Source organism: Oncorhynchus mykiss, chromosome 25 (assembly GCF_057628025.1).
Source record: "Oncorhynchus mykiss isolate SJ-2025 chromosome 25, ASM5762802v1, whole genome shotgun sequence".
Classification (NCBI taxonomy): domain Eukaryota; kingdom Metazoa; phylum Chordata; class Actinopteri; order Salmoniformes; family Salmonidae; genus Oncorhynchus; species Oncorhynchus mykiss.
The window spans coordinates 45,884,871-45,911,745 of NC_143046.1; the positions used below are offsets into that span (position 1 = coordinate 45,884,871).

General features: G+C 40.5%; 1 protein-coding gene across 27 annotated transcripts in view; it reads right to left on the bottom strand.

The window, feature by feature from the left end:
- The window catches only part of LOC110505199 (serine/threonine-protein phosphatase 2A 56 kDa regulatory subunit gamma isoform), a 52,615-nt gene that overhangs the window by 12,965 nt on the left and 12,775 nt on the right, over positions 1-26,875 (bottom strand). For 23 of the 27 annotated variants that reach the window (XR_016491836.1, XR_016491837.1, XR_016491839.1 and 20 more), the window contains 6 exons: positions 9,252-9,451; positions 6,441-6,551; positions 2,511-2,603; positions 2,233-2,363; positions 2,011-2,070; positions 290-398 (listed from right to left, as the gene is read on the bottom strand). Coding sequence is in view for 13 of the 27 variants with exons in the window: in XM_090220394.1 (XP_090076520.1) it covers positions 290-398; positions 2,011-2,070; positions 2,233-2,363; positions 2,511-2,603; positions 6,441-6,551; positions 9,252-9,451 (704 nt within the window). In the remaining 14 variants the exon portion in view is untranslated. Of the gene's footprint in view, positions 1-289; positions 399-2,010; positions 2,071-2,232; positions 2,364-2,510; positions 2,604-6,440; positions 6,552-9,251; positions 9,452-9,587; positions 9,629-26,875 lie in introns of those variants that run through there. The other 4 variants (XR_016491840.1, XM_090220396.1, XM_090220397.1 and 1 more) reach the window with 2 other exon arrangements.

A 26,875-nucleotide genomic window follows, 5' to 3' on the forward strand; every position in this document is an offset into this window, starting at 1 on the left:
CGACAGAGAATCGTGTCTGTTCTACACAATGCATTTCTATCTGAACGTTCTGTAACTTCTCACCCTCCTGAACCGAGCCCAGAGCAGCATGGCTGATAGCAGAACAATCATCAGAACTGTGTCATGTTGATTAGGGCCACACAATGGAAAACGTTTTAAAATGTCTTTCACAGGAAAATGAAAACACACGTTTGGACAAGTAAAGGTAGTCCCTCCCTGTTTCAGTCTGTTTTCTTACCTTATGTGCCTAATAAACATGACATTAAACACGAAAAAAAGAAGGGCTTACCTGTGGATGGTAGACACTAAGTGATTTGACTTTGTGCAAAGGCAACAGGACCTTTAACAGGAAAATCTTGTGCTCCTCTTTTAGTGGTAAGGCAAACCCATTGATTATACTGTGAATGGACAGAGTAACAAATAATTCAACTGAACTAAAAATAGTAACAGAAAATGAAAGGGATAAAGGATAAACAACAGCTGACCATGAATGGTTAGAGATCCTATCTGCAGTCGAGAAGACATCATGAGACTGGATAACAGTCAAAAATAACTATTCTAACTCCACTGCAAGACACACTGGATTAGAGCTTAATTGAGGATATGGCAGACATACGCCCCCTTTGGAGAGATTGGGTACCCCTAGTAAACTGGAAAAAAAATCTGTCAAAAATTGTTAATATATGCAAATAAAAATTATTATTGGATAGAAAACACTCTAAAGATTCTAAAACCGTTGGAATTATGTCTGTAAGTATAGCAGAACTCACAGGGCAGGCATTCTTCCAAACTAGTTTTTGTGGCCATGAAAGTTGGAGCAACTTTGACGTCATGGCCCCCACCCTTCCCAACCAGCTATGATTCTGCGGACACTTTCTATCTCTTCCGCTAGATGTCCTCTTTCATTAGAGCTTCAAACCGTTCAAATCGCGGGAGAATTGACCCTATGGGAGTGAAATTAGTGCGTGCCACGAGAGAATAGGCTGTGCGTATGGGCGCGAATTGGTCACAGCCATTCCTTTGTTTCCAGCACTGAAGAGAAGGGCAGACGATGGCCGATTGAATTGAAGTTTGTTTTGCACGTCTAAAACATCATAAAGCTTGCTTCTGCACTTAGTTTGACCTGTTTAGTCGACATATAATGTGTAATTTTGAAGTTTTGATGCGCAACTTATCCGGACCAGAGGACGTTTTGGGTGCATTTCAGCTGATGTTATTAGCAGTAGCTAATACAAAGACGCAAGACTTGAAACCAAACGATGTATTGGGTAAGTATGAAGCCTTCCAGAACATTCTGAACGAAGACCATCGAAGGTAAGGGAATATTTATGCTTAAATCTGTGTTTCTGTTGACTCCAACATTACGTGGAAATGTAGCTTGGAACTGAGCGCTGTCTCACAATATGGAATAGTGTGCGATTTCTGTAACGTTAAAAATAAATCTAACACAGCGGTTGCATAAAGAAGCAGTGTATCTTTCTAACTATATGTAGAACATGTATATTTAGTCAAAGTTTATGATGTCTATTTACGTTATCTTGCCGCGCTACATAGATTTCCTGCGGGCATTTTTGAGTAATTTCTGAAGGTGAACTCACTGTAAATGGACATTTATGGATATAAATGGCATATTATTGAAAAAAAAAAATATGTACTGTGTAATATGTCATATTACTGTCATCTGATGAAGATTTTCAAAAGGTTAGTGAGCGATTTATTTTTTAATCCTGCGTTTGTTGATTGCATGTTTTGGCTATTGAAATGAGCTGTGTCTGGTGGTGGTTTTACATATATATGTGCTATGTTTTCGCCGTAAAACATTTTAGAAATCTGACTTGCTGGCTAAATGAACAAGATGTTTATCTTTCATTTGAGCTATTGGACTTGTTAATGTGTGGAGGTTAAATATTTTTAAGAATATTTTTGCGTTCCATGCGCCACCGTTTCAGCTGCACGTGGGAGGGTTGATTCCCAATTGGGAACCAATATCGTAAACAGGTTAGAGTGTACCTTCCGAGTATCTCCAGTAATTCTGCTATTCCATTATGGTGCTCAGTCTCATAGATAAACCTGTTAAAAACAGAGAGCCATTTTATTTAGTTACGCAGCTAAAAACATACATTTCTTAGTAGTTATAAAACTAAACAACCAAATTCACCATTGAATCTTCAGCAATCAATTTGATGTGTTAAAATATCTAAGATTAAACAAATCGGCTGAAATTAAACTCACCTATAAAATATATTATTGATGTGTTTTCTGATGTAGGCCCGTAGTCCCAGGAATTTCCCATAGATCCTGTGGAGAGTGGTTTTGAGGAAGTCCCTCTCCCGTGGGTCCTCACTGTCAAACAGGTCTAAAAGCTGTGGACACATGACATCACTCCCATCAGACTCCACAAAACCAAAGACAAGACTTTACACTTAAAGAAAGAAATGCCCTTGCCATCACAATAAAACTGTGTGAGCATTCAACAATGTGCGAGTATCCATGTTTCTATAAGCTCTTACCTGCATCACAAATTTTTGGTCGATGTACTTCTTTGCTATGTTCGGTTGAAAGTCAGGAGATTCTAAAAACCGAAGGAAAAATTCGTAGACGAGCTGTAAAGAAAGAAAACCTTTTACAAATAACTAATTTGCTGAATGCATATAAAGAAAGATCATGGGCAAAATGCTAGTCATAATCTTTCCTTACAAAAATGTTTTGTAAAATCACAGTAATTCCCCAATGCAAATCCTATCATAATAAAAAAATAATTGCGAATTGGATTCATCCCCTCTACCACAACCCCACTAATCCTACCAACGGAAACGCACAAGGTGGCTAATAACAGACCTCCATCCTATGCTAGCTTGCTACCGGTGGCCCGGCTAGCTGTCTAAATCACAGTGACCCCAACCAACCTCACTACTCACTGGACCCTTTTGATCACTCGACTAAGCATGCCTCTCCTTAATATGCCTTGTCCATTGCTGTCTATTGGCTTATTTCACTGTAGAGCCTCTAGTCCTGCTCACTATACCTTATCCAACCTATTAGTTCCACCACCCACACATGCGATGACATCTCCTGGTTTAAATTATGTTTCTAGAGACAATATCTCTCTCATCATCACTCAATACCTAGGTTTACCTCCACTGTATTCACATCCTACCATACCTATGTCTGTACATTATACCTTGAAGCTATTTTATCGCCCCTAGAAACCTCCTTTTACTCTCTGTTCCAGACGTTCTAGACGACCAATTCTTATTGCTTTTAGCCGTACTCTTATCCTACTCCTCCTCTGTTCTTCTGGCGATGTAGAGGTGAATCCAGGCCCTGCAGTGCCTAGCTCCACTCCTATTCCCAAGGCGCTCTCTTTTGATGACTTCTGTAACCGTAATAGCCTTGGTTTCATGCATGTTAACATTAGAAGCCTCCTCCCTAAGTTTGTTCTATTCACTGCTTTAGCACACTCTGCCAACCCGGATGTTCTAGCTGTGTCTGAATCCTGGCTTAGGAAGACCACCAAAAATTCTGAAATTTGAATCCCGAACTACAAAATTTTCAGACAAGATAGAGCTGCCAAAGGGGGCGGTGTTGCAATCTACTGCAAAGATAGCCTGCAGAGTTCTGTCCTACTATCCAGGTCTGTACCCAAACAATTTGAACTTCTACTTTTAAAAATCCACCTCTCTAAAAACAAGTCTCTCACCGTTGCCGCCTGCTATAGACCACCCTCTGCCCCCAGCTGTGATCTGGACACCGTATGTGAACTGATTGCCCCCCATCTATCTTCAAAGCTCATGCTGCTAGGCGACCTACACTGGAACATGCTTAACACCCCAGCCATCCTACAATCTAAGCTTGATGCCCTCAATCTCACACAAATGATCAATGAACCTACCAGGTACCTCCCCAAAGCCTTAAACAGGGGCACCCTCATTAGATATCATCCTAACCAACTTGCCCTCTAAATACACCTCTGCTGTCTTCAACCAAGATCTCAGCGATCACTGCCTCATTGCCTGCATCCGTAATGAGTCAGCGGTCAAACGACCTCCACTCATCACTGTCAAACGCTCCCTGAAACACTTCAGCGAGCAGGCCTTTCTAATCGACCTCGCCGGGGTATCCTGGAAGGATATTGATCTCATCCCGTCAGTAGAGGATGCCTGGTTATTTTTTTTAAATGCCTTCCTAACCATCTTAAATAAGCATGCCCCATTCAAGAAATGTAGAACCAGGAACAGATATAGCCTTTGGTTCTCCCAAAATCTAGACCCCTACAAATCAGCCGAGCTAGACAATCTGGACCCTTTCTTTCTAAAATTATCTGCCGAAATTGTTGCCACCCCTCTGAGATTCCCAAAGATTGGAAAGCAGCTGCGGTCTTCCCCCTCTTCAAAGGGACACTCTTGACCCAAACTGCTACAGACCTACATCTATCCTACCCCTAAGGTCTTCGAAAGCCAAGTCAACAAACAGATTACCGACCATTTAGAATCTCACCATACCTTCTCTGCTATGCAATCTGGTTTCAGACCTGGTCATGGGTGCACCTCAGCCACGCTCAAGGTCCTAAACGATATCTTAACCACCATCGATAAGAAACATTACTGTTCAGCCGTATTCATTGATCTGGCCAAGGCTTTTGACTCTGTCAATCACCACATCCTCATCAGCAGACTCAACAGCCTTGGTTTCTCAAATGATTGCCTCGCCTGGTTCACCAACTACTTCTCTGATAGAGTTCAGTGTGTCAAATCGGAGGGTCTGCTGTCCGGACCTCTGGCAGTCTCTATGGGGGTGCCACAGGGTTCAATTCTTGGACCGACTCTCTTCTCTGTATACATCAATGATGTCGCTCTTGCTGCTGGTGAGTCTCTGATCCACCTCTATGCAGACGACACCATTCTGTATACTTCTGGCCCTTCTTTGGACACTGTGTTAACAACCCTCCAGGCAAGCTTCAATGCCATACAACTCTCCTTCCATGGCATCCAATTGCTCTTAATTAAATACAAGTAAAACTAAAGGCATGCTCTTCAACCGATCACTGCCTGCACCTGCCCGCCTGTCCAACATCACTACTCTGGACGGCTCTGACTTAGAATACGTGGACAACTACAAATACCCAGGTGTCTGGTTAGACTGTAACTCTCCTTCCAGACCCACATCAAACATCTCCAATCCAAAGTTAAATCTAGAATTGGCTTTCTATTTCGCAACAAAGCATCCTTCACTCATGCTGCCAAACATACCCTTGTAAAACTGACCATCCTACCAATCCTCGACTTCGGCAATGTCATTTACAAAATAGCCTCCAATACCCTACTGAACAAATTGGATGCAGTCTATCACAGTGCAATCCGTTTTGTCACCAAAGCCCCATATACTACCCACCATTGCGACCTGTACACTCTCGTTGGCTGGCCCTCGCTTCATACTGGGTTGCCAAACCCACTGGCTCCATGTCATTTACAAGACCCTGCTAGGTATCTCAGCTCGCTGGTCACCATAGCATCAACCACCTGTAGCACGCGCTCCAGGTATATCTCTCTGGTCACCCCCAAAACCAATTATTTATTTGGCCGCCTCTCCTTCCAGTTCTCTGCTGCCAATGACTGGAATGAACTACAAAAATCTCTGAAACTGGAAACACATCTCCCTCACTAGCTTTAAGCACCAACTGTCAGAGCAGCTCACAGATTACTGCACCTGTACATAGCCCACCTATAATTTAGCCCAAACAACTACCTCTTTCCCTACTGTATTTATTTATTTGTTTATTTTGCTCCTTTGCACCCCATTATTTTTTATTTCTACTTTGCACATTCTTCCACTGCAAATCTACCATTCCAGTGTTTTACTTGCTATATTGTATTTACTTTGCCACCATGGCCTTTTTTTTGTTGCCTTTACCTCCCTTATCTCACCTCATTTGCTCACATCGTATATAGACTTGTTTATACTGTATTATTGACTGTATGTTTGTTTTACTCCATGTGTAACTCTGTGTCTTTGTATGTGTCGAACTGCTTTGCTTTATCTTGGCCATGTCGCAATTGTAAATGAGAATTTGTTCTCAACTTGCCTACCTGGTTAAATAAAGGTGAAATAAATAAATAAAATAAATAATGATCCATAATAAACAGATGTGCTCGTTTGGTCTGAGCCAAGAGTTAGGGAAGGTCCAATTGACTTTAATTCTAAACTGATTAGATGCTTTCATTTTACAGCACTGTACTTCAGAGAATGTACGATTTGCAGCATTTAAATCTTACTCAAACAGCAGGGACGTGTGTTCATTAGGACATGCAACAGAAAACTCTTTATGAACAAAAATGTGTGTTTAGGACAAAACCAGGTAGTTTCCGTCTGTTTTCTTCCGTTTTGTGCCGAATGAACACGACCCGGGCCATGTAAGCTAGGTTATTAGATGCCCTGGGTACCTGGAGATGTGGCCAAGCAGCCTCAAGTGTAGGCTCGTCCTCCTCCGGGTCAAACTCTGCTCCTGTGGGGTTGGATGACGGAGGCAACGTTCGGAACATGTTCACCGTAAACTGAGGGTGGGAAAAGCACAACAAAGTATACTCAGATTCAGTAGATCACCCTGATGAAGGCCAGTATGGAGCCGAAACGCTTCCCTGGCTGTTGTTTCATTTTACATCGAATGTAAAAGGATCGCCTTGGGATTTTTTTTGTCCAAAAAATATAGGCCCTGTTTAAATACTTTAAAATGCATCCTTGATCCTTCCTTCATACCTTACTTAAACACAGATATAAAATTGGTGAAAGTAATGGATGAGAGAAAGTTACCACTCTATCTAGTCACTTATAGATCTGTGTTTACCTCAAGGAGATAAGGAAGGAAGGGCGCATGTCTGAAGTTTTCAAACAGGGCAGTAGTATCTACAGTGCCTTGCGAAAGTATTCGGCCCCCTTGAACTTTGCGACCTTTTGACACATTTCAGGCTTCAAACATAAAGATATAAAACTGTATTTTTTTGTGAAGAATCAACAACAAGTGGGACACAAGCATGAAGGGGAACGACATTTATTGGATATTTCAAACTTCTTTAACAAATCAAAAACTGAAAAATTGGGCGTGCAAAATTATTCAGCCCCTTTACTTTCAGTGCAGCAAACTCCAGAAGTTCAGTGAGGATCTCTGAATGATCCAATGTTGACCTAAATGACTAATGATGATAAATACAATCCACCTGTGTGTAATCAAGTCTCCGTATGAATGCACCTGCAATGTGATAGAAGAAGTTTAAAGCCGGATTTGGAGCCATTTCTTAAAGATATCCATAAAAAGTGTTGTTTTAATGTTTGCCACAAGCCACCTGTGAGACACACCAAACATGTGGAAGAAGGTGCTCTGGTCAGATGAAACCAAAATTGAACTTTTTGGCAACAATGCAAAACGTTATGTTTGGCGTAAAAGCAACACAGCTGAACACACCATCCCCACTGTCAAACATGGTGGTGGCAGCATCATGGTTTGGGCCTGCTTTTCTTCAGCAGGGACAGGGAAGATGGTTAAAATTGATGGGAAGATGGATGGAGCCAAATACAGGACCATTCTGGAAGAAAACCTGATGGAGTCTGCAAAAGAACTGAGACTGGGACGGAGATTTGTCTTCCAACAAGACAATGATCCAAAACATAAAGCAAAATCTACAAAAATAAACATATCCATGTGTTAGAATGGCCAAGTCAAAGTCCAGACCTGAATCCAATCAAGAATCTGTGGAAAGAACTGAAAACTGCTGTTCACAAATGCTCTCCATCCAACCTCACTGAGCTCGAGCTGTTTTGCAAGGAGGAATGGGAAAAAATGTCAGTCTCTCGATGTGCAAAACTGATAGAGACATACCCCAAGCGACTTACAGCTGTAATCGCAGCAAAAGGTGGCGCTACAAAGTATTAACTTAAGGGGGCTGAATAATTTTGCACACCCAATTTTTCAGTTTTTGATTTGTTAAAAAAGTTTGAAATATCCAATAAATGTCATTCCACTTCATGATTGTGTCCCACTTGTTGTTGATTCTTCACAAAAAAAATACAGTTTTATATCTTTATGTTTGAAGCCTGAAATGTGGCAAAAGGTCGCAAAGTTCAAGGGGGGCGAATACTTTCGCAAGGCACTGTACTTGGCCAACTCAACCAGTTGTACATATTTCATTGGAACCAAGTGTGTTATCATTTGTCTCCAACATCAACTGACTTGCCCTGTGGGGTGCTAGCTATAACTGCAATTCCCAGTCAAGACAGATCATGGGACAGTGCAAGTGGCCTGAGGATATAGAACACTGCTATTTCTGTTGGTTGCAGAGCTGCTAGCTAGGTAAACAAGTTCAAGTCCAGATGTAGCTTTTAAAAAGAGAAAATATACATTTATTCATTCACAGAGGTTTTTAATTCAATGTCAAATGATTATAACAACTCATTAGCTTCACCTCTTACTGTGGAAGCTTTGATGTATAAAAGAAAAACACTTCGAAGTGAATCTGGGTGATGTCTGCTGAAAGACAAGCGAGAATACAGTAGGGAGCCGGGGTAAAGCATTACAATTTGAATATTTTAAAATCATGGACTGAATGAAATGCTTTGACACTTGAAAAGGCTCACTGCGTTTACACACTTATCCATGACAGCCTTATGCTAGGCCACAATGAGCTATCACATTAAAAACCACGTCAGGTTAACTTGATGGGTCACGCATGTAGAGAATTGCTTCATGCTTCAGATTTGTAGTTTTTGTATGGCTGTGTGATATCAATGGCTCCTCAATGAGGAAAATTGGAAATTCAGTTTGGTTTACTTTTTTGAATTGAAATTAACCCCATTCCTATCTGTTACATCTAGTGTTGTCACTATCTATCTCTTTCTTAATTTGTGGAGCTCAAATGTAAAGCAAATCCCTGTAAAAGGCTAATAATCTGGTTAATAATTCTGACCTGACAGCTCAGAATGTGCTAGCCTCAATGGAGATTCTCATGGTATTGTATTCTTTCTGTTGGAAACATGTTTTAAAGCGTGCTACCCTTAGTCTTTCATTTTGAACAGTGGGACCCGGGACATAAAAATAGCACATTCTGAGGGATAGCTTAAATTGTTAGAAAGTAGCACATTCTGGGCGGTAGCACAGATGATCATAACACCAACTCTACCCAGTCCAACTCAAAACAGCCATATTCACCCCAGCCTTAAGGCTGGCTCATCTACTCTCTTCCAGTCAGTCTGCTGACACTCACCATGTGCACCACCTCTGGGTAGACGGGCTCTGTGATGACGTTCCTGTTGTGGGTGATGTACTCGACCATCTCGCTCAGCGCCGCACGCTTCACCTCCTTCCATTTCAGGTCACTTAGTGGGTCCGACAGGAAGTCAAAGAGCACGCAACATTGGCGCAGCTTCTGCACAAACAGCTTCTCCTGCTCTGCCGGAGCACAGTCTGAGGGAGAGAGAAAATAATGTTTTATAAAATGATTATTTTGAAAAAAACATTTTCAATACTTTTTTCTGTAAATTGAATGTTATAGAAGGGTCCAGGACACATTTGTGATTTCACATGTTTTAGAGAAACTTACCCAAACAGCAAATCACTTCCTCATTGTGTAGTATGGGGGCCCTGAAAAAACATGAAGAAAATCTCCAAAAACACCCAAATATGTCCTTTTAGAAATGGCAAAGCTCTCAGTATAGTGATGCAGGTCTTTAGATTTCGTACACATGAAGTTGTCATTCTGAACTTTATCCACAATGTTATATTCCCATTTGCGCAACTCGAGCGGTTCCATTTTCCATGTAGCCTGCTGGTAACTGCCAAAATAAAGAAAACACATATAGTGGCTTACTAGGGTGTTGGGTATTGGGCCACCAGGAGCCACCAGAACAGCTTCAATGGCATAGTTTCTACAAGTGTCTGGAACTTCCTGTGTGGAAGCACCCCATGCTTTCAATACACTTTGTATCCCTGATTTCCTCAAGTGTTTCCATTATTTTGTCAGTTACCTGCAAAATGCTAGAGTCGCAACAAAATGTAATATAAGGTCGCAGTTCATAATGACACAATTTCAAGTTAACAACATCTAAACAAATGTGTCACTATACTGAGAGCTTTGCCGTTTCTAAAAGGATGTATTTGAGTGTTTTTTGAGCTTTTGTTCATGTTTTTTGGGGACCCAATACTACACAACAAGGATGAGGAAGTGATTTGGTTTTTGGGATATGTTTCTCTAAAACGTGAAATCACAAAAAAAGGGGGTCTGGACCCTTTGATAACATTTCATTTACATAAAAAATTGAGATTTTGTTGTGAAAGTTTCTCTCCTAGAAAGTATTCTAATAATAATAATTTGGTGGGTGCTTATATTTATCCTATTTCACATGTATATTTGTCCTATGCCAATTCCCCCTGAGACAGCCTTGGTGAATGGGGGTTACAGTCAGGGTCAGACATTATCAACAGCGACCCTGGAGCAATTAGGGTAAAGTGCCTTGCTCAAGAGCACGGCGGCAGACTATTCTCACCTTGTCAGCTCAGGGATTCGAACAAACATCCTTTCGGTTACTGGCCGAACACTAACCGCTAGACTACCTGCCACCCATATAGATTGTTTACTGCGTGTATAGCACAGGGAGGAAAATAACATACAGTAGAAAAAGATGTATATACATGTATATAAAAAATAAAATAAAAAACTCACTCAGAAGTACATACTCGTTTTCACCCTGTTAACTTCAATGTCAAAAGAATAGTTCCCCCACAACTGAACAGACAAGTTCCCTGTAGCACCATTCCATATGATTTCAATTACTTTTTGACTACAGCCCTTTTGATTTGAACAAAACCTTTTATACGTGTTTGCCCATGCTAGAAGTGGTCAGAACTAGAGGTCGACCGATTATGATTTTTCAACGCCGATACCGATTATTGGAGGACCAAAAAAAGCCGATACCGATTAATCGGTCGATTTTTTTCAAATCTATTTGTAATAATGACAATTACAACAATACTGAATGAACACTTATTTTAATATAATACATCCATACAATCAATATAGCCTCAAATAAATAATGAAACATGTTAAATGTTGTTTAAATAATGCAAAAACAAAGTGTTGGAGAAGAAAGTAAAAGTGCAATATGTGCCATGTAAGAAAGCTAACGTTTAAGTTCCTTGCTCAGAACATGAGAACATATGAAAGCTGGTGGTTCCTTTTAACATGAGTCTTCAATATTCTCTCTATACCATTTGTATTTCATATACCTTTGACTATTGGATGTTCTTATAGGCACTTTAGTATTGCCAGTGTAACAGTATAGCTTCCGTCCCTCTCCTCGCCCCAACCTGGGCTCGAACCAAGAACACATCGACAGCCACCCTCAAAGCAGCATTAACCATGTGTAACAGTTGTTAAAGTACTGTGTGAATTTCACCAGGTTCATATATTAATATGTCATGTTGATTTGTTATTATGCATGCCTGCATCCTGGGAGAGGGAGTGTGTACTTACGTTAATGCCCTGCGTGCTCGTGCTCAAATCATTTTGATGCACTATGAGAGGTAGGCAAGCTTTTTCTGTCATCTTCAGAAAAGTTTGATTCTTTTAACATCTTTGGGATAGGGGGCAGCATTTTCACTTTTGGATAAGAAGCGTGCCCAATTTCAACTTCCTGCTGCTACTCATGCCAAGAATATAAGACATGCATATTATTAGTAGATTTGGATAGAAAACACTCTGAAGTTTCTAAAACTGTTTGAATCATGTCTGTGAGTATAACAGAACTTATGTAGCAGGCAAAACCCAGAGGACTAACCGTTCAGAATTGTTAAAATCTGACATGTTGGCTGGATTCACGAGTGTAGCTTTACTTGCGTATCTTACATGTGTGATTTAATGAAAGTTAGATTTTTATATAATTTTTTTGAACTTGCCGCGCTGCATTTTCCCTGTTTTTTGCCCAAGTGGGACGCAACTGTCCCGCCTATCCGTAAGAAGTTTTAAGATGCACTTGTAATTGTACTTTTTAGGATGATATCAACATTCTGAATTCAACATGTGTTAATAGCTAGCTAAGATGTTAGCGTGTGTATGTGTGAACGATGGCTAGCTCCTCAAATGATCCCAGTCCCTTGTATTGTGCATCTGTTGTAGAAAGAGGCGACGATTCGCGGAACATATGTGCTCTACAAATGTTTTGATTTCTTTTGGATGCAGGTATGTGGTTTTATCTATGCAACATATGTTATGTATAATAAGGAGAGGCTGTATTAATTTTTGTATTCAAAAATCATATTGATGCACTATGAAAGAAAGAGGCGACGATTCGCGGAACATATGTGCTCTACATATGTTTTATTTTATTTTGGATGCAGATGCAGGATGCAGAGAGTGAATTCTGCTTGATTAAAACTATCTGATCTCCAAAGTCCATGTCCATAGTCTCAATCAACCACACACAACGCAGAGTTACACTGGTGCAGTACAGCACCGGTTACACATGCAGAGAGCAAGGGGAATAAATACTCCAAGTCTCAGAGCGAGTGAAGTTTGAAACGCTATTAGCGCTAATTAGCTAGCCATTTCACATCGGTTACACCAGCCTAATCTCGGGAGTTGATAGGCTTGAAGCCATAAACAGTGTAATGCTTGAAATCACAAGGAAGAGCTGCTGGCAAAACGCACAAAAGTGCTGTTTGAATGAATGCTTACGAGCCTGCTGGTGCCTACCATCGCTCAGTCAGACTGCTCTATCAAATCATAGACTTAATTATAACATAATAACACACAGACATACGAGCCTTTGATCATTAATACGGTAGAATCCGGAAACTATCATCTCGAAAACAAGCCGTTTATTCTTTCAGCGAAATACGGAACCGTTCCGTATTTTATCTAACGGGTGGCATCCTGCTAACTATTCCTGTTACATTGCACAACCTTCAATGTTATGTCATAATTACGTAAAAATCTGGCAAATTTGGCGGCCCAAACTGTTGCATATACCCTGACTCTGCGTGCAATGAACGCAAGAGAAGTGAAACAATTTAACCTGGTTAATATTGCCTGCTAACCTGGATTTCTTTTAGCTAAATATGCAGGTTTAAAAATATATACTTCTGTGTATTGATTTTAAGAAAGGCATTGATGTTTATGGTTAGGTACACATTGGAGCAAAGACAATCCTTTTTCGCGAATATGCACCGCATCGATTATATGCAACGCAGGACACGCTAGATAAACTAGTAATATCATCAACCGTATGTAGTTAACTAGTGATTATGATTGATTGATTGATTGTTTTTTATAAGAGAAGTTTAATGCTAGCTAGCAACTTACCTTGGCTTCTTACTGCATTCGCGTAACAGGCAGGCTCCTCGTGGAGTGCAATGAGAGGCAGGTTGTTAGAGCGTTGGACTAGTTAACTGTAAGGTTGCAAGATTGAATCCATGAGCTGACAAGGTAAAAATCTGTTGTTCTGCCCCTGAACAAGGCAGTTAACCCACCGTTCCTAGGCCGTCATTGAAAATAAGAATGTGTTCTTAACTGACTTACCTAGTTAAATAAAGATTAAATAAAGGTGTAAAAAAAAAAGAAAAAAAAAAAAACGGCCAATTCAGTGTCCAAAAATACAGATTTCCGATTGTTATGAAAACGTGAAATCAGCCCTAATTAATCGGCCATTCCGATTAATCGGTCGACGTCTAGTCAGAACATTACTTTTTGGACCTGAATGACAAAACATTCAGGAGCTAGGGTAATCAAAGTTAACCCATTTTGCAAACTCCACACTGCCATGAGACAACCATGTCTTCATCACTGAAAAATGTAAATAGTTAAGCTTGATATAATTTGAAAGATTACAAAACATGGTTGCCAAACTATTTGATAATTTATTTAAAATTTTAAATAAGTTTCACCTTTATAATCAACTATCGCAAAAATGTAATCCGTTTTTTTGTTCATACAGTGCCTTGCGAAAGTATTCGGTCCCCTTGAACTTTACGACCTTTTGCCACATTTCAGGCTTCAAACATAAAGATATAAAACTGTATTTTTTGTGAAGAATCAACAACAAGTGGGACACAATCATGAAGTGGAACGACATTTATTGGATATTTCAAACTTTTTTAACAAATCAAAAACTGAAAAATTGGGCGTGCAAAATTATTCAGCCCCCTTAAGTTAATACTTTGTAGCGCCACCTTTTGATGCAATTACAGCTGTAAGTCGCTTGGGGTATGTCTCTATCAGTTTTGCACATCGAGAGACTGAAATGATTTCCCATTCCTCCTTGCAAAACAGCTCAAGCTCAGTGAGGTTGGATGGAGAGCATTTGTGAACAGCAGTTTTCAGTTCTTTCCACAGATTCTCGATTGGATTCAGGTCTGGACTTTGACTTGGCCATTCTAACACCTGGATATGTTTATTTTTGAATCATTCCATTGTAGATTTTGCTTTATGTTTTGGATCATTGTCTTGATGGAAGACAAATCTCCGTCCCAGTCTCAGGTCTTTTGCAGACTCCATCAGGTTTTCTTCCAGAATGGTCCTGTATTTGGCTCCATCCATCTTCCCATCAATTTTAACCATCTTCCCTGTCCCTGCTGAAGAAAAGCAGGCCCAAACCATGATGCTGCCACCACCATGTTTGACAGTGGGGATGGTGTGTTCAGCTGTGTTGCTTTTACGCCAAACATAACGTTTTGCATTATTGCCAAAAAGTTCAATTTTGGTTTCATCTGACCAGAGCACCTTCTTCCACATGTTTGGTGTGTCTCCCAGGTGGCTTGTGGCAAACTTTAAACAACACTTTCTATGGATATCTTTAAGAAATGGCTTTCTTCTTGCCACTCTTCCATAAAGGCCAGATTTGTGCAATATACGACTGATTGTTGTCCTATGGACAGAGTCTCCCACCTCAACTGTAGATCTCTGCAGTTCATCCAGAGTGATCATGGGCCTCTTGGCTGCATCTCTGATCAGTCTTCTCCTTGTATGAGCTGAAAGTTTAGAGGGACGGCCAGGTCTTGGTAGATTTGCAGTGGTCTGATACTCCTTCCATTTCAATATTATCGCTTGCACAGTGCTCCTTGGGATGTTTAAAGCTTGGGAAATCTTTTTGTATCCAAATCCAGCTTTAAACTTCTTCACAACAGTATCTCGGACCTGCCTGGTGTGTTCCTTGTTCTTCATGATGCTCTCTGCGCTTTTAACGGACCTCTGAGACTATCACAGTGCAGGTGCATTTATACGGAGACTTGATTACACACAGGTGGATTGTATTTATCATCATTAGTCATTTAGGTCAACATTGGATCATTCAGAGATCCTCACTGAACTTCTGGAGAGAGTTTGCTGCACTGAAAGTAAAGGGGCTGAATAATTTTGCACGCCCAATTTTTCAGTTTTTGATATGTTAAAAATTTAGAAATATCCAATAAATGTCGTTCCACTTCATGATTGTGTCCCACTTGTTGTTGATTCTTGATATTTAACTCGGCAAGTCAGTTTAGAACAAATTCTTATTTAACAATGACGGCCTACCCCGACCAAACCCTCCCGTAACCGGGACAACGCTAGGCCAATTCTGCATGCCCTATGAGACTCTTTGTCCCATAGTGCCTTAGACCGCTGCGCCACTTCGGAGCCCCTGAATACATGTCATGTATTGCCTAATAAATAAACTGAAAGTGTACATTTTAACTTTCAAATGTCACCATAAAGATGGTTGGAGGTCCACACAGAGAATGTTGACTTGAGTGGGAATATCCATTGTTTTAAAGGAAAGTGTCAATCTCCCATAGGACACCTATTGAAATCATAGAAATAGCCTAGATAACAGAATACACATTCAAGTTGACCTTCGACAGATGGTGGACTGGCGGTCATCTTTCTGAGAGTAATTTAGACTAATTCATATGTCAGTGGCATACCAGCTAAATTGCAGTGGTCTGAAGGGATAGGTCCATTCTATGAATTCTGTTTCTATGATTGAAATTACACCTACCCTGTATTCAAGAGAATGCTGTGACTAAACTGATGGCGGCCATAACAAAAACAACTCAGACCCTGTAAAATAGGGTCTAAGCTACAACATACAGTACCAGTCAAAAGATTGGACACACCTACTAATTCAAGAGTTTCTTTATTAAAAACAAAATTATACATTGTAGAGTAATAGTGAAGACATCAAAACTATGAAATAACACATGTGGAATCAAGTAGTAACCCAAAAAAGTATTAAACAAATCAAAATACAATAGATTCTTCAAAAGTAGCCTTGATGACAGCTTTGCACACTCTTGGCATTCTCTCAATCAGCTTCATGAGGAATGCTTTTCCAACAGTCTTGGAGTCCCCACATATGCTGAGCACTTGTTAGCTGCTTTTCCTTCAACCTGCGGTCCAACTCATCCCAAACCATCTCAAATTGGGTTGAGAATTGTAGAAGCCAGGTCATCTGATGCAGCACTCCATCACCCTCCTTGGTCAAATAGCCCTTACACAGCCTGGAGATGTGTTTTGGGTCAATGTCCTGATAAAAAACAATGATCGTGGGACTAAGCGCAAACCAGATGGGATGGCGTATCACTGCAGAATGCTGTGGTAGCCATGATGGTTAAGTGTGCCGTGAATTCTAAATAAATCACATACAGTTTCACCAGCAAAGCACCCCCACACCATCACACCTCCTCCTTCATGCTTCATGGTGGGAACCACGCATGCAGAGATAATTTGTTCACCTACTCTGCGTCTCACAAAGACACTGCGATCGGAACCAAAGATCTCACATTTGGACTCATCAGACCAAAGGACAGATTTCCACCAGTCTGATGTCCATTGCTCGTGTTTCTTGGCCCAATTAAGTCTCTTCTTCCAATTGGTGTCCTTTAGTAGTGGTTTCTTTGCAGCAATTCGACCATGAAGACCTGATTCACGCAGTCTCCTCTGAACAGTTGGTGTTGAGATGTGTCTGTTACTTGAACTCTGTGAAGCATATAATCTGAGGTGCAGTTAACTCCAATGAACTTATCCCCTGCAGCAGAGGTAACTCTGGGTGTTCTTTTCCTGTGGCGGTCCTCATGAGAGCCAGTTTCATCATAGTGCTTGATGGTTTTTGCGTCTGCAATTGAAGAAACTTTCAAAGTTATTGGGATTTTCCGGATTGACTGACCTTCATGTCCTAAAGTAATGATGGACTGTCATTTCCCTTTGCTTATTTGAGCTGTTCTTGTCATAATATGGACTTGGTGTTTTACCAAATATGGCTATCTTCTGTATACCACCCCTACCTTGTCACAACACAAGTGATTGGCTCAAACGCATTACCTAAAGAAATTCCACAAATTAATTTAAGGCACACCTGTTAATTGAAATGCATTCCAGGTGACTACCTCATGAAGCTGGTATAGAGAATGCCAAGAGTGTGCAAAGATGTCATCAAGGCAAAGGGTGGCTAATTTGAAGAATCACTTTTTTGTTTACTACATGATTCCATGTGTGTTATTTCATCATTTTGATGTCTTCACTGTTATTCTACAATGTAGAAAATTGTAAAAAAAAATAAACTAAAACCCTGGAATGAGTAGCTACAGTGCCTTGCGAAAGTATTCGGCCCCCTTGAACAAAGTTCAAGGGGGCCGAATACTTTCGCAAGGCACTGTATGTCCAAACTTTTGACTAGTACTATATGTGAAAAGAGAAATCTGAGTTTACGTGTTTAGACCATTGACATTAAAGGTAACCAAATAAAAATTATAATATAGTTTGACAAACCTGTTTGTAAGCTCTGAAATGTTATCAAACTCAAACATGTATCTTTTTCAGAGATGAAGACATGGATGACTTAATTGTTTTTTTAGTTTTTTAAATTTTTTATTTAACTTGGCAATAAGTTAAGAACAAATTTTATTTGAAATGACAGCCTACTCAAGGTAGGGTGGAGTATGCAAAACAAATCTCCTGAATGTTTTGACCACTACCATGGGCACACATGTTTGGAAGGTTTTGTTCAAATCTAAAAGGGGTGCAGACAGAAAGTGAATTCATATAGAACGACCCAAAATGATCCCAAAGCCTGAGAGGTCTCATAACATTTTTATGCAATGTTTAATTGTTGTTCAAAATTCTAATTCAAATTCTCGCTTGACCGGACTCAATATTTTTCTTCTAGTGATCTCACAAAAATGGAGGAGAGAGAGAGAGGAGAGGGGAGAAGAGTGAGTTCCCTGTCAATAAGGAGAACTGAGTGAGAATTCAAAGAGCCCAACATTACAAGGGCCAACAATGTGTGGAGTCAGTCATCTGCATCATTGGTCGAATACACAACTGAAAAGGCAGCCCTTCCTGCATGTACAATATAGAGTTTTAAGACCTTCCGGTTCACACCCTGGGAACAAAATACTCTGAGAATAGACACTCCTTCTACACCATGTCCCAAAGTCAACAATACTAACGTACTGATGTTACATTCCCCAGCTAGAAACCAAAAATTGTTACAACATTAAAATTGTCACAAGATTAACTTTTTTCACTATGGGGTAAGGGCTTGAAAAGTGAGCTTGCAACAGTGAGCCCAGAATGGGTAACAAAACCAGGACTTGGTCACCCACATCGAAAGAGCGGTTTTGGTCCTTTCGACCGTACCAAACTTTCATTTTTGTTTGCAGATTCTCACTGGCAAATTCACAGGCGCGGTGCAATCTGTATCGAAAAGCGTTATCGCACTCCAACAGATTTCTTTTGTGTTTAAGCAAGGTAAGCTGTTGCCCTGCAACAACCTCTCCCTCAGCAAGCTCAAATGTCCTCTGATATGATGTCCAAACATGAGCTTATACAGACTAAAACCGGAGAGATTCCTGAACAACCTCCCTTGTGGCAAACTAAAAGCAGTAAGCTCTCAACATAGACTTCACAGTCTGATGAAATCTCTCAAGAGCACGTTGAGACTAGGTACTAGGTCCAAACGTTGAAAAGATTTTTACCAGGGGTCTTAATACTGGGGGCAGTGATTTTCCTCAGCGGAATGGCCTCAAGGAAACGAGTGGCAGTGCCTATGATGGTTAAGAGAAACTGGTTACCACTCTTTGCTTTGGGCAAAGGACAAACACAATCCACCAGAACCCTGCTGAAAGGTTAGTCAAAAGCAACAATAGGCTGCAAAGTTGAAACCGGTACAGCTTGGTTCGATTTACCCCCTGGCAAACACAACAGGATTTACAGTAAGCCACAACATCTTGTTTCAGACCAGGCCAGAAGAAAATATACAAGATACGGTCATGTCGAAGTTGTATCTGGAAAGACAATTTGAGATACACTGGGCCAATCGTCTTGTCCAGAAATGGCCCTAGAACGCCATTTCCCCATCAGAACAGACTATTTTGTGTGTTCTGTTTTTTTTTACTCTGTTTTGCAATCAGCTGCTTCCTAGACATCGATGTGTCAACTGTATGGACCATATCTTCTTTCAGTGGTCCTTCAAACTCGCTCATCTTTGTAGGAGAGGTCAACTCAGGATCACACAAACGTCTCAGACAGATCGATCAAGGTGGGGTCGCTAACATCCTCCTCAACACTAGACTTACTCCCAGCAACTTTCTTAGACAGCATGTTAACGGCGCACGCTGGGAATACTCTTGGGTACTTTTCAGGTAACCCATCAGATTCCTTACAAACGACAGGATTTGGCACAACATCACCTCCAGCCAAATATTTTTCCTAAATTTCACTGCTAAGCTAGGCCTCACTCCAACGACAACAAACCAGAAACAAGATCAGACTCAAGTCATCAGATCCAAAATCTTGTTTAGGAGATACACCAGTCCCAACCAACCAGAGACTTGATGGGCTGGAGTGCTCCCACAAGAAAAAACAGCTTTTTCTTCCTCAAATTGTTCGGTTTCATCTTAGGATACAGAGACAATGTGCCCTTTCTCATAGCAGTAATGATAAACTGGCGGATGTGGAAAAAAAGTTGTTTTCTGCCGATCTTTATCTTTGGGCACTGTAGAAAAAGACTGAAACCTTGTAGTAGGATGTGTCTTCTCGGGATTGCTTTTCGCATTGGCATAACTACTGGGTGCTTTGTTTGTGAAGGTAGGATTATGTGTGAACACAAACTCATCTGCTCAGACCGCAGTTTTCTCAAGAGTGAGATACTTGTGCTCATCAATGTAGGTAGCAACCCTTTAATGAAGGCAAGTCTTCAACTGCTTGAGAAGTATGTGTCTTTAAATCCTCAAGGTCCTTGACCTCTTGAGAACCATACCACAGATCAAAAATACATGCTTGTTCCCTTGCAAACTCAACATGGCTTTGTATTTCTGTCTTCCATAATTTACAGAACAGTTGTCTGTATGCATCTGGGACCAACTCATAAACCAGAAGGATAACATACCTTAAGGGAACATTTTGACATTCGCCGTATGGTTAGTGAGAAAGTCCATATTGCAAATGTACGGTCCCTTACTAGACGTCCGACAACTTTTCTAAAATTTGCGGACGGCATCGGGCCGAGTGGCAGGGCCAGACCTACCGGGAAGTCATCAAACGAACTCTCTCTGACATTCGGTTTCCGTTTTATAAAATAATCAAATTTTGGTCATTTTTCCGCTATCCCGGAAAATCCCACAAGAGGGCATAAGCAATCATATAGCAAATGTACAAAACATCACGAATCACGACGTGGCTTTATCTCCAAAATGGAAAATATTTTGAATCCGAAACTTGGTGAGCGTAGGTTTGGCATAATGGGCAGTTGGCCCCGAACAAGATGGCGTCTAGGCCTCAACGGTTTTTGAGTTATGGCCATTTTTCTGGGATTAAAGGTCCAAAATGAAAATAGAGAAATCATTTTTCCGCTTCACGTCAAAGTCAAGGAGCCTCCGGTGTCAATAAAAAAAGAACCAGCCATTTATCTATCGTCATTTAAGAGAAATCGTACAATGACAAATTGGTGATGTTCAAAAATATATATATATTTTTTTAAACAGTTACAGATCCAGTTGCAGGGTGTTCATACGAATCGTTTTAAAGTGTGCTGCGGAGCTCTGCGAGATTTCTGTGATTTTCTATGATTTTCTGAAATAACACACTCACTAAACCCTCCGTAAATAACTCAGTTCTTAACGCAAAGACTTAAAACTCAGGATTCTGTAAAGGCATACCCCAATCAGGATATGAGTTTATTTATAGCTTCCTGTGCCAACCGAAAGTGCCTTAAATGGTATCATAGTGGCAGTTTCCAAGGGTTAAAAAGGTCAGATCTTTTCAAAACTTCATATGTGTGATTAGGCAACCCCCATGACCTGTAGGTCAGTCATTTCTCCCAACAGATGTCAAAGAAAAGCTCTCTCTCACACACACACCAGACACACACACACACAGCAAGGATGGAGTGACAAAGTGCGGTGCTTAAAGACACACAGAGCCTCCAATGGCATCACCATAGTCTCCAGACTGTGCCGAGTTCAACGAGACGCCCCGCTTGACCGTAGCTCGCTCTGAGTGCAGCGACCGTGAAAAAAAGTAGGCCCAAAATGAAGCCTGGCCCTAAATGTCATTTGCTTTTGGGTGACAGTGAGAGAACCGTTAGGGTGAGAAGCACAATTCGACCTCAGGTACGATCCTGAGGTCCTCCCGGTCCGTGCAAGCCTAACCTTGACCATGTGGCATTAACCCTTAACAGTAAAACAGGGTTTTTTGATCTCACAGATTACAATGACATCTCTCCCCATAGGAATACATTGCCTGCTCCTCTAAAGTCAACCTGAAGCCTATGTGGGTTATGAATGCCTTATGAACCTGTCTTCAATGACAGTCCATCAGGACACTATGAGGTCTACCTGTGTCGATTCTAAGCTTCCTGAACCAACCGGAAGTGGTTAAAATCACCCTAAAAGTGTATATCCATACCCTACCTGCAGTTTGATAGAAATAGTGCATTCAACCCTGTGTAAATCAGTCAGTTCTCAACGTAAAGACTTAAAACTCAGGATTCTGTGAAAGCATACCCCAATGAGGATGTGTGTTGACTTATAGCTTCCTGTGCCAACCGGAAGTGCCATAATTGATAATAATATAATGATAATATAATGATTGATAATAATTGATGTCACAGGGGCTGTTTCAAAGGGTTAAAAAAGTCAGATCTTTCCAAAACTTCATATGTGTGATTAGGCAACCCCCATGAACTGTAAAACAGTAATTTTTCCCATAAAATTTCAAAGAAAAACTCAATCACACACACACACACAACTTGGAAGGAGGTGCGTAGAGACAGACAGTGGCTGGAAGCTTTGTTCGAGCTAAAAAAGAACCTTCAGACCTAGAGTTCTGAAACTTGTTCTAGACCTCTCACTTTTGTCCAATTTTATTATCATTAAAAAAATAAAAAAATACTTGCGCATAAGGCATATGTTTTGTTCATTTGCAATAGGAAGTCAAAAGTCAAAAGTAAAAAATAGCAACATTTTATAAAAACTTCACACACCCTTAAAAAAGTGCTTTCTGGACCGTTTTTCAAAATGCTTTCGATTTTTGTGTCAATTACACATGTATAAGGACTGTATCAACATACTTTAGTCATATTTTATTATCATAATTTTTTTTTTTTACTTGTGCATAAGGCATATGTTTTCTCCATTTGGAATATGATTTCATAGGAAGTCAAAAGTCAAAAGTCAAAAATAGCAACATTTTATAAAAACTTCACACACTTAATTCTACCCCCTCCTTTTTCGAACATTCTGTTAAAAATCGCGCAACTTTTCAGCATCCTGCTACTCATGCCAGGAATATAGTATATGCATATGATTAGTATGTGTGGATAGAAAACACTCTGAAGTTTCTAAAACGGGTTAAATCACGGCTGTGACTATAACAGATCGTGTGTTTCATTGAAAAGCGCAAGAAAAACTGCTCTCTGAAAGCTAAAAATTATTTCCATGCGTCACTTTCATGGGTTGTTAAAAGGGCACAAAATGTATTATCGACCTGCATGCAATTCCTACAGATTCCACACGATGTCGCCATTGTCGTCATTTTCAATGGAGTTTTTCTTGGTAAATCCAACTAACTGGATTCCGTTTCTTCCGGTCTCCACCAGGATGTTTTGAATGTGCACATTGGCAGCCATTGATTTGCAGACGAGGAGCTATTGAATATACATCGCCCTGTAATCATTTTGATAGATTATAAACGTTTACTAATACGTAAAGTTGGATTACAAAAGTATTTCGAAGTGTTTTGTGAAAGTTTATCGTCAACTTTTTTAATTTAAAAAAATGACGCAGCGTTTAAAAACAATGTTTTTTTCTGAATGACACAGCTTCCATAGAAAGCTATTTTGGGTATATATGGACCGATTTAAACGAAAAAAAGACCCAATAGTGATGTTTATGGGGCATATAGGAGTGCCAAGAAAGAAGCTCGTGTGTAGGTAATGAATGTTTTATATTTTATTTCTGCGTTTTGTGTAGCGCCAGCTAAGCCATATCTTGTTTACATCGCATTCAGGCATTTTGGGGTGTTGCATGCTATCAGATAATAGCTTCTCATGCTTTCGCCCGAAAAGCATTTTAGAAATCTGACTTGTTGGCTAGGTTCACAACGAGTGTAGCTTTAATTCAATACCCTGCATGTGAATTTTGATGCACGTTTGAGTTTTAACGAGTACATTTAGCATTTAGCGTAGCGCATTTGCATTTCCAGGTGTCTACTTGAGACATCTGCGTCTCAAGTAGAAGCAAGAAGTTAAAAATGTGCTTTCTGGACCGTTTTTCATAATTATTTCGATTTTTGTGTCAATTACACATGTATAAGGACTGTATCAACATACTTTAGTCATATTTTATTATCATATTTGTTTTTTTGCTTGTGCATAAGGCATATGTTTTCTCCATTTGGAATATGATTTCATAGGAAGTCAAAAGTCAAAAGTCAAAAATAGCAAAATTTTATACAAAACTTCACACACCCTTAAAAAAGTGCTTTCTGGACCGTTTTTCAAAATTCTTTCGATTTTTGTGTCAATTACACATGTATAAGGACTGTATCAACATACTTTAGTCATATTTTATTATCATAATTTTTTTTTTAAACTTGTGCATAAGGAACATGATTTGTCCATTTGCAATATGATTTCATAGGAAGTCAAAAGTCAAAGTCACTTTTTTGGGGGCCAAATGCCATAAGAAATTTGACATGCTCAAAAATCCTGCAGAATTGCAAAATTGATGAACACAGGATGGCCGGGCAGTGATAGTTGCTCCTTTCCATCGCTCGTTGTGTTGACTTCATCATGTCCATTTGGTGATGTTTTTTCACTATAGAATCATATTGCAAATGCACGTGCATTTGCAAGTCATTGCAAGTTCATGGGGGTTGCCTAATCACATATATGAAGTTTTGGACAGATCTGACTTTTTTAACCCTTCAAAACAGCCCCCGAGACACCAATTATGGCACTTCCGGTTGGCACAGGAAGCTATAAGTCAACACACATCGTCATTGGGGTATGCTTTTACAGAATCCTGAGTTTTAAGTCTTTACGTTAAGAACTGACTGATTTACACAGGGTTGAATGCACTATGTCTATCAAACTGCAGGCAGGGTATGGATATACACTTTTAGGGTGATTTCAACCACTTCCGGTTGGTCCAGGAGGCTTAGAATCAACACAGGTAGACCTCATAGTGGCCTGATGGACTGGTAACGAAGACAGGTTCATACGGCATTCATAACCCATATAGGCTTCAGGTTGAATTTAGGGGTGCAGGCAATGCATTCCTATGGGGAGAGAAGTCATTGTAATCTGTGAGATCAAAAAACACTGTTTTACTGTTAAGGGTTAATGCCACACGGTCAAGGCTAGGCTTGCACAGATCGGGAGGACCTTAGGAACGTACCTGAGGTCGAATTGTGCTTCTCACCCTAACGGTTCTCTCACTGTCACCCAAAAGCAAATGAGGTTGTGGGGCAGGCTTCATTTTGGGCCTACTTTTCTAATGGTCGCTGCACTTAGACCGAGCGAGCTACGGTCAAGCGGGATATCTCGTTGAACTCGGCAAAGCCTAGGGATTATGGTAATGCCATTGCCTGCTCTCTGTGTCTTTAAGCACCGCACTTTGTCACTCCATCCTTGCTGTGTGTGTGTGTGAGAGCTTTTCTTTGACATCTGTTGGGAGAAATGACTGACTTACAGTTTATTGGTTGCCTAATCACACATATGAAGTTTTGCCTGCTCTATGTGTCTTTAAGCACTGCACTTTGTCACTCCATCCTTCCTGTGTGTGTGTGAGGGAGCTTTTCTTTGAGATCTGTTGGGAGAAATTACTGATTTACAGTTCAGGAGGGTTACCTAGTCCCACATATGAAGTTTTGGAGTGATGTAACGTTTTTAACCCTTCGAAACAGACACTGTGACCCAATTAAAGGCACTTCCGGTTGGCACAGGAAGCTATAGGTAAACACATGTCTTGACTGGGGTAGCCTCTTACAGAATCCTGAGTTTTAAGTCTTTAAATTAAGAATTGAATGATCTACACTGGGTTGAATGCAGTCATTTTCACATTTGCAGGTTATGTACATCAAAATACCTTTTTGGTGAATTTAACCACTTCCGGTTGCTCCAGGAAGCTTAGAATCAACACAGGTAGACCTCATAGTGGCCTGATGGATTGGCATTGAAGACAGGTTCATAAGGCATTATTAACCCACATAGGCTCTAGGTTGAATTTAGGGGAGCAGGCAATGTATTCCTATGGGGAGAGATGTCATTGTAATCTGTGAGATCAAAAAACCCTGTTTTACTGTTAAGGGTTAATGCCACACGGTTAAAGTTAGGCTTGCACAGATCGGGAGGACCTTAGGAACATTCCTGTGGTTGAATTGTCCTTCTAAACCTAACGGTTCTGCCGCTGTCACCCAAAAGCAAATGACGTTGTGGGGCAGGCTTCATTTTGGGCCTACTTTTCTAATGGTCGCTGCGCTTAGACCGAGCGAGCTACGGTCAAGCGGGATATCTCGTTGAACTCGGCACGGCCTAGGGATTATGGTAATGCCATTGCCTGCTCTCTGTGTCTTTAAGCACCACACTTTGTCACTCCATCCTTGCTGTGTGTGTGTGTGAGAGCTTTTCTTTGACATCTGTTGGGAGAAATGACTGACTTACAGTTTATTGGTTGCCTAATCACACATATGAAGTTTTGAAAAGATCTGACCTTTTTAACCCTTGGAAACTGCCACTATGACACCATTTAAGGCACTTCCGGTTGGCACAGGAAGCTATAAATAAACTCATATCCTCCTTGGGGTATGCCTTTACAGAATCCTGAGTTTTAAGTCTTTACGTTAAGAACTGAGATATTGCTTATGCCCTCTTGTGGGATTTTCCGGGACAGCGGAAAAATGACCAAAATTGGATTATTTTTTAAAACGGAAACCGAATGTCCGAGAAAGTTCATTTGATGACTTCCCGGTAGGTCCGGCCCTACCGCACGGCCCGACGCCGACCGCAAATTTTACAAACGTTTTCGGACGTCTAGTAAGGGACCGTACATTTGCAATATGGACTTTCTCACTAACCATACTGCAAATGTCAAAATGTTCCCTTAAGGTATGAAAGGCGTTACAAGTTGCAGTTCCAACCAAGATTGAGGGTCCAGGATGGCATGACTAGATTCAGAGTTCTTCCAAATCTCTTAATCGAATAGCATGCTCCCATTCCTGTTCCCTTTCCTCGTGCTCAATCTCAAATTTCTGTTGTTCCCATTTTGCCTTTAGTTCTACCTCTCACAGTTGCACATCTATGGGTGTACTCTACAACCCATAGGACCCTTTTCATCATCCTCATTCTATGGAAGGATTTC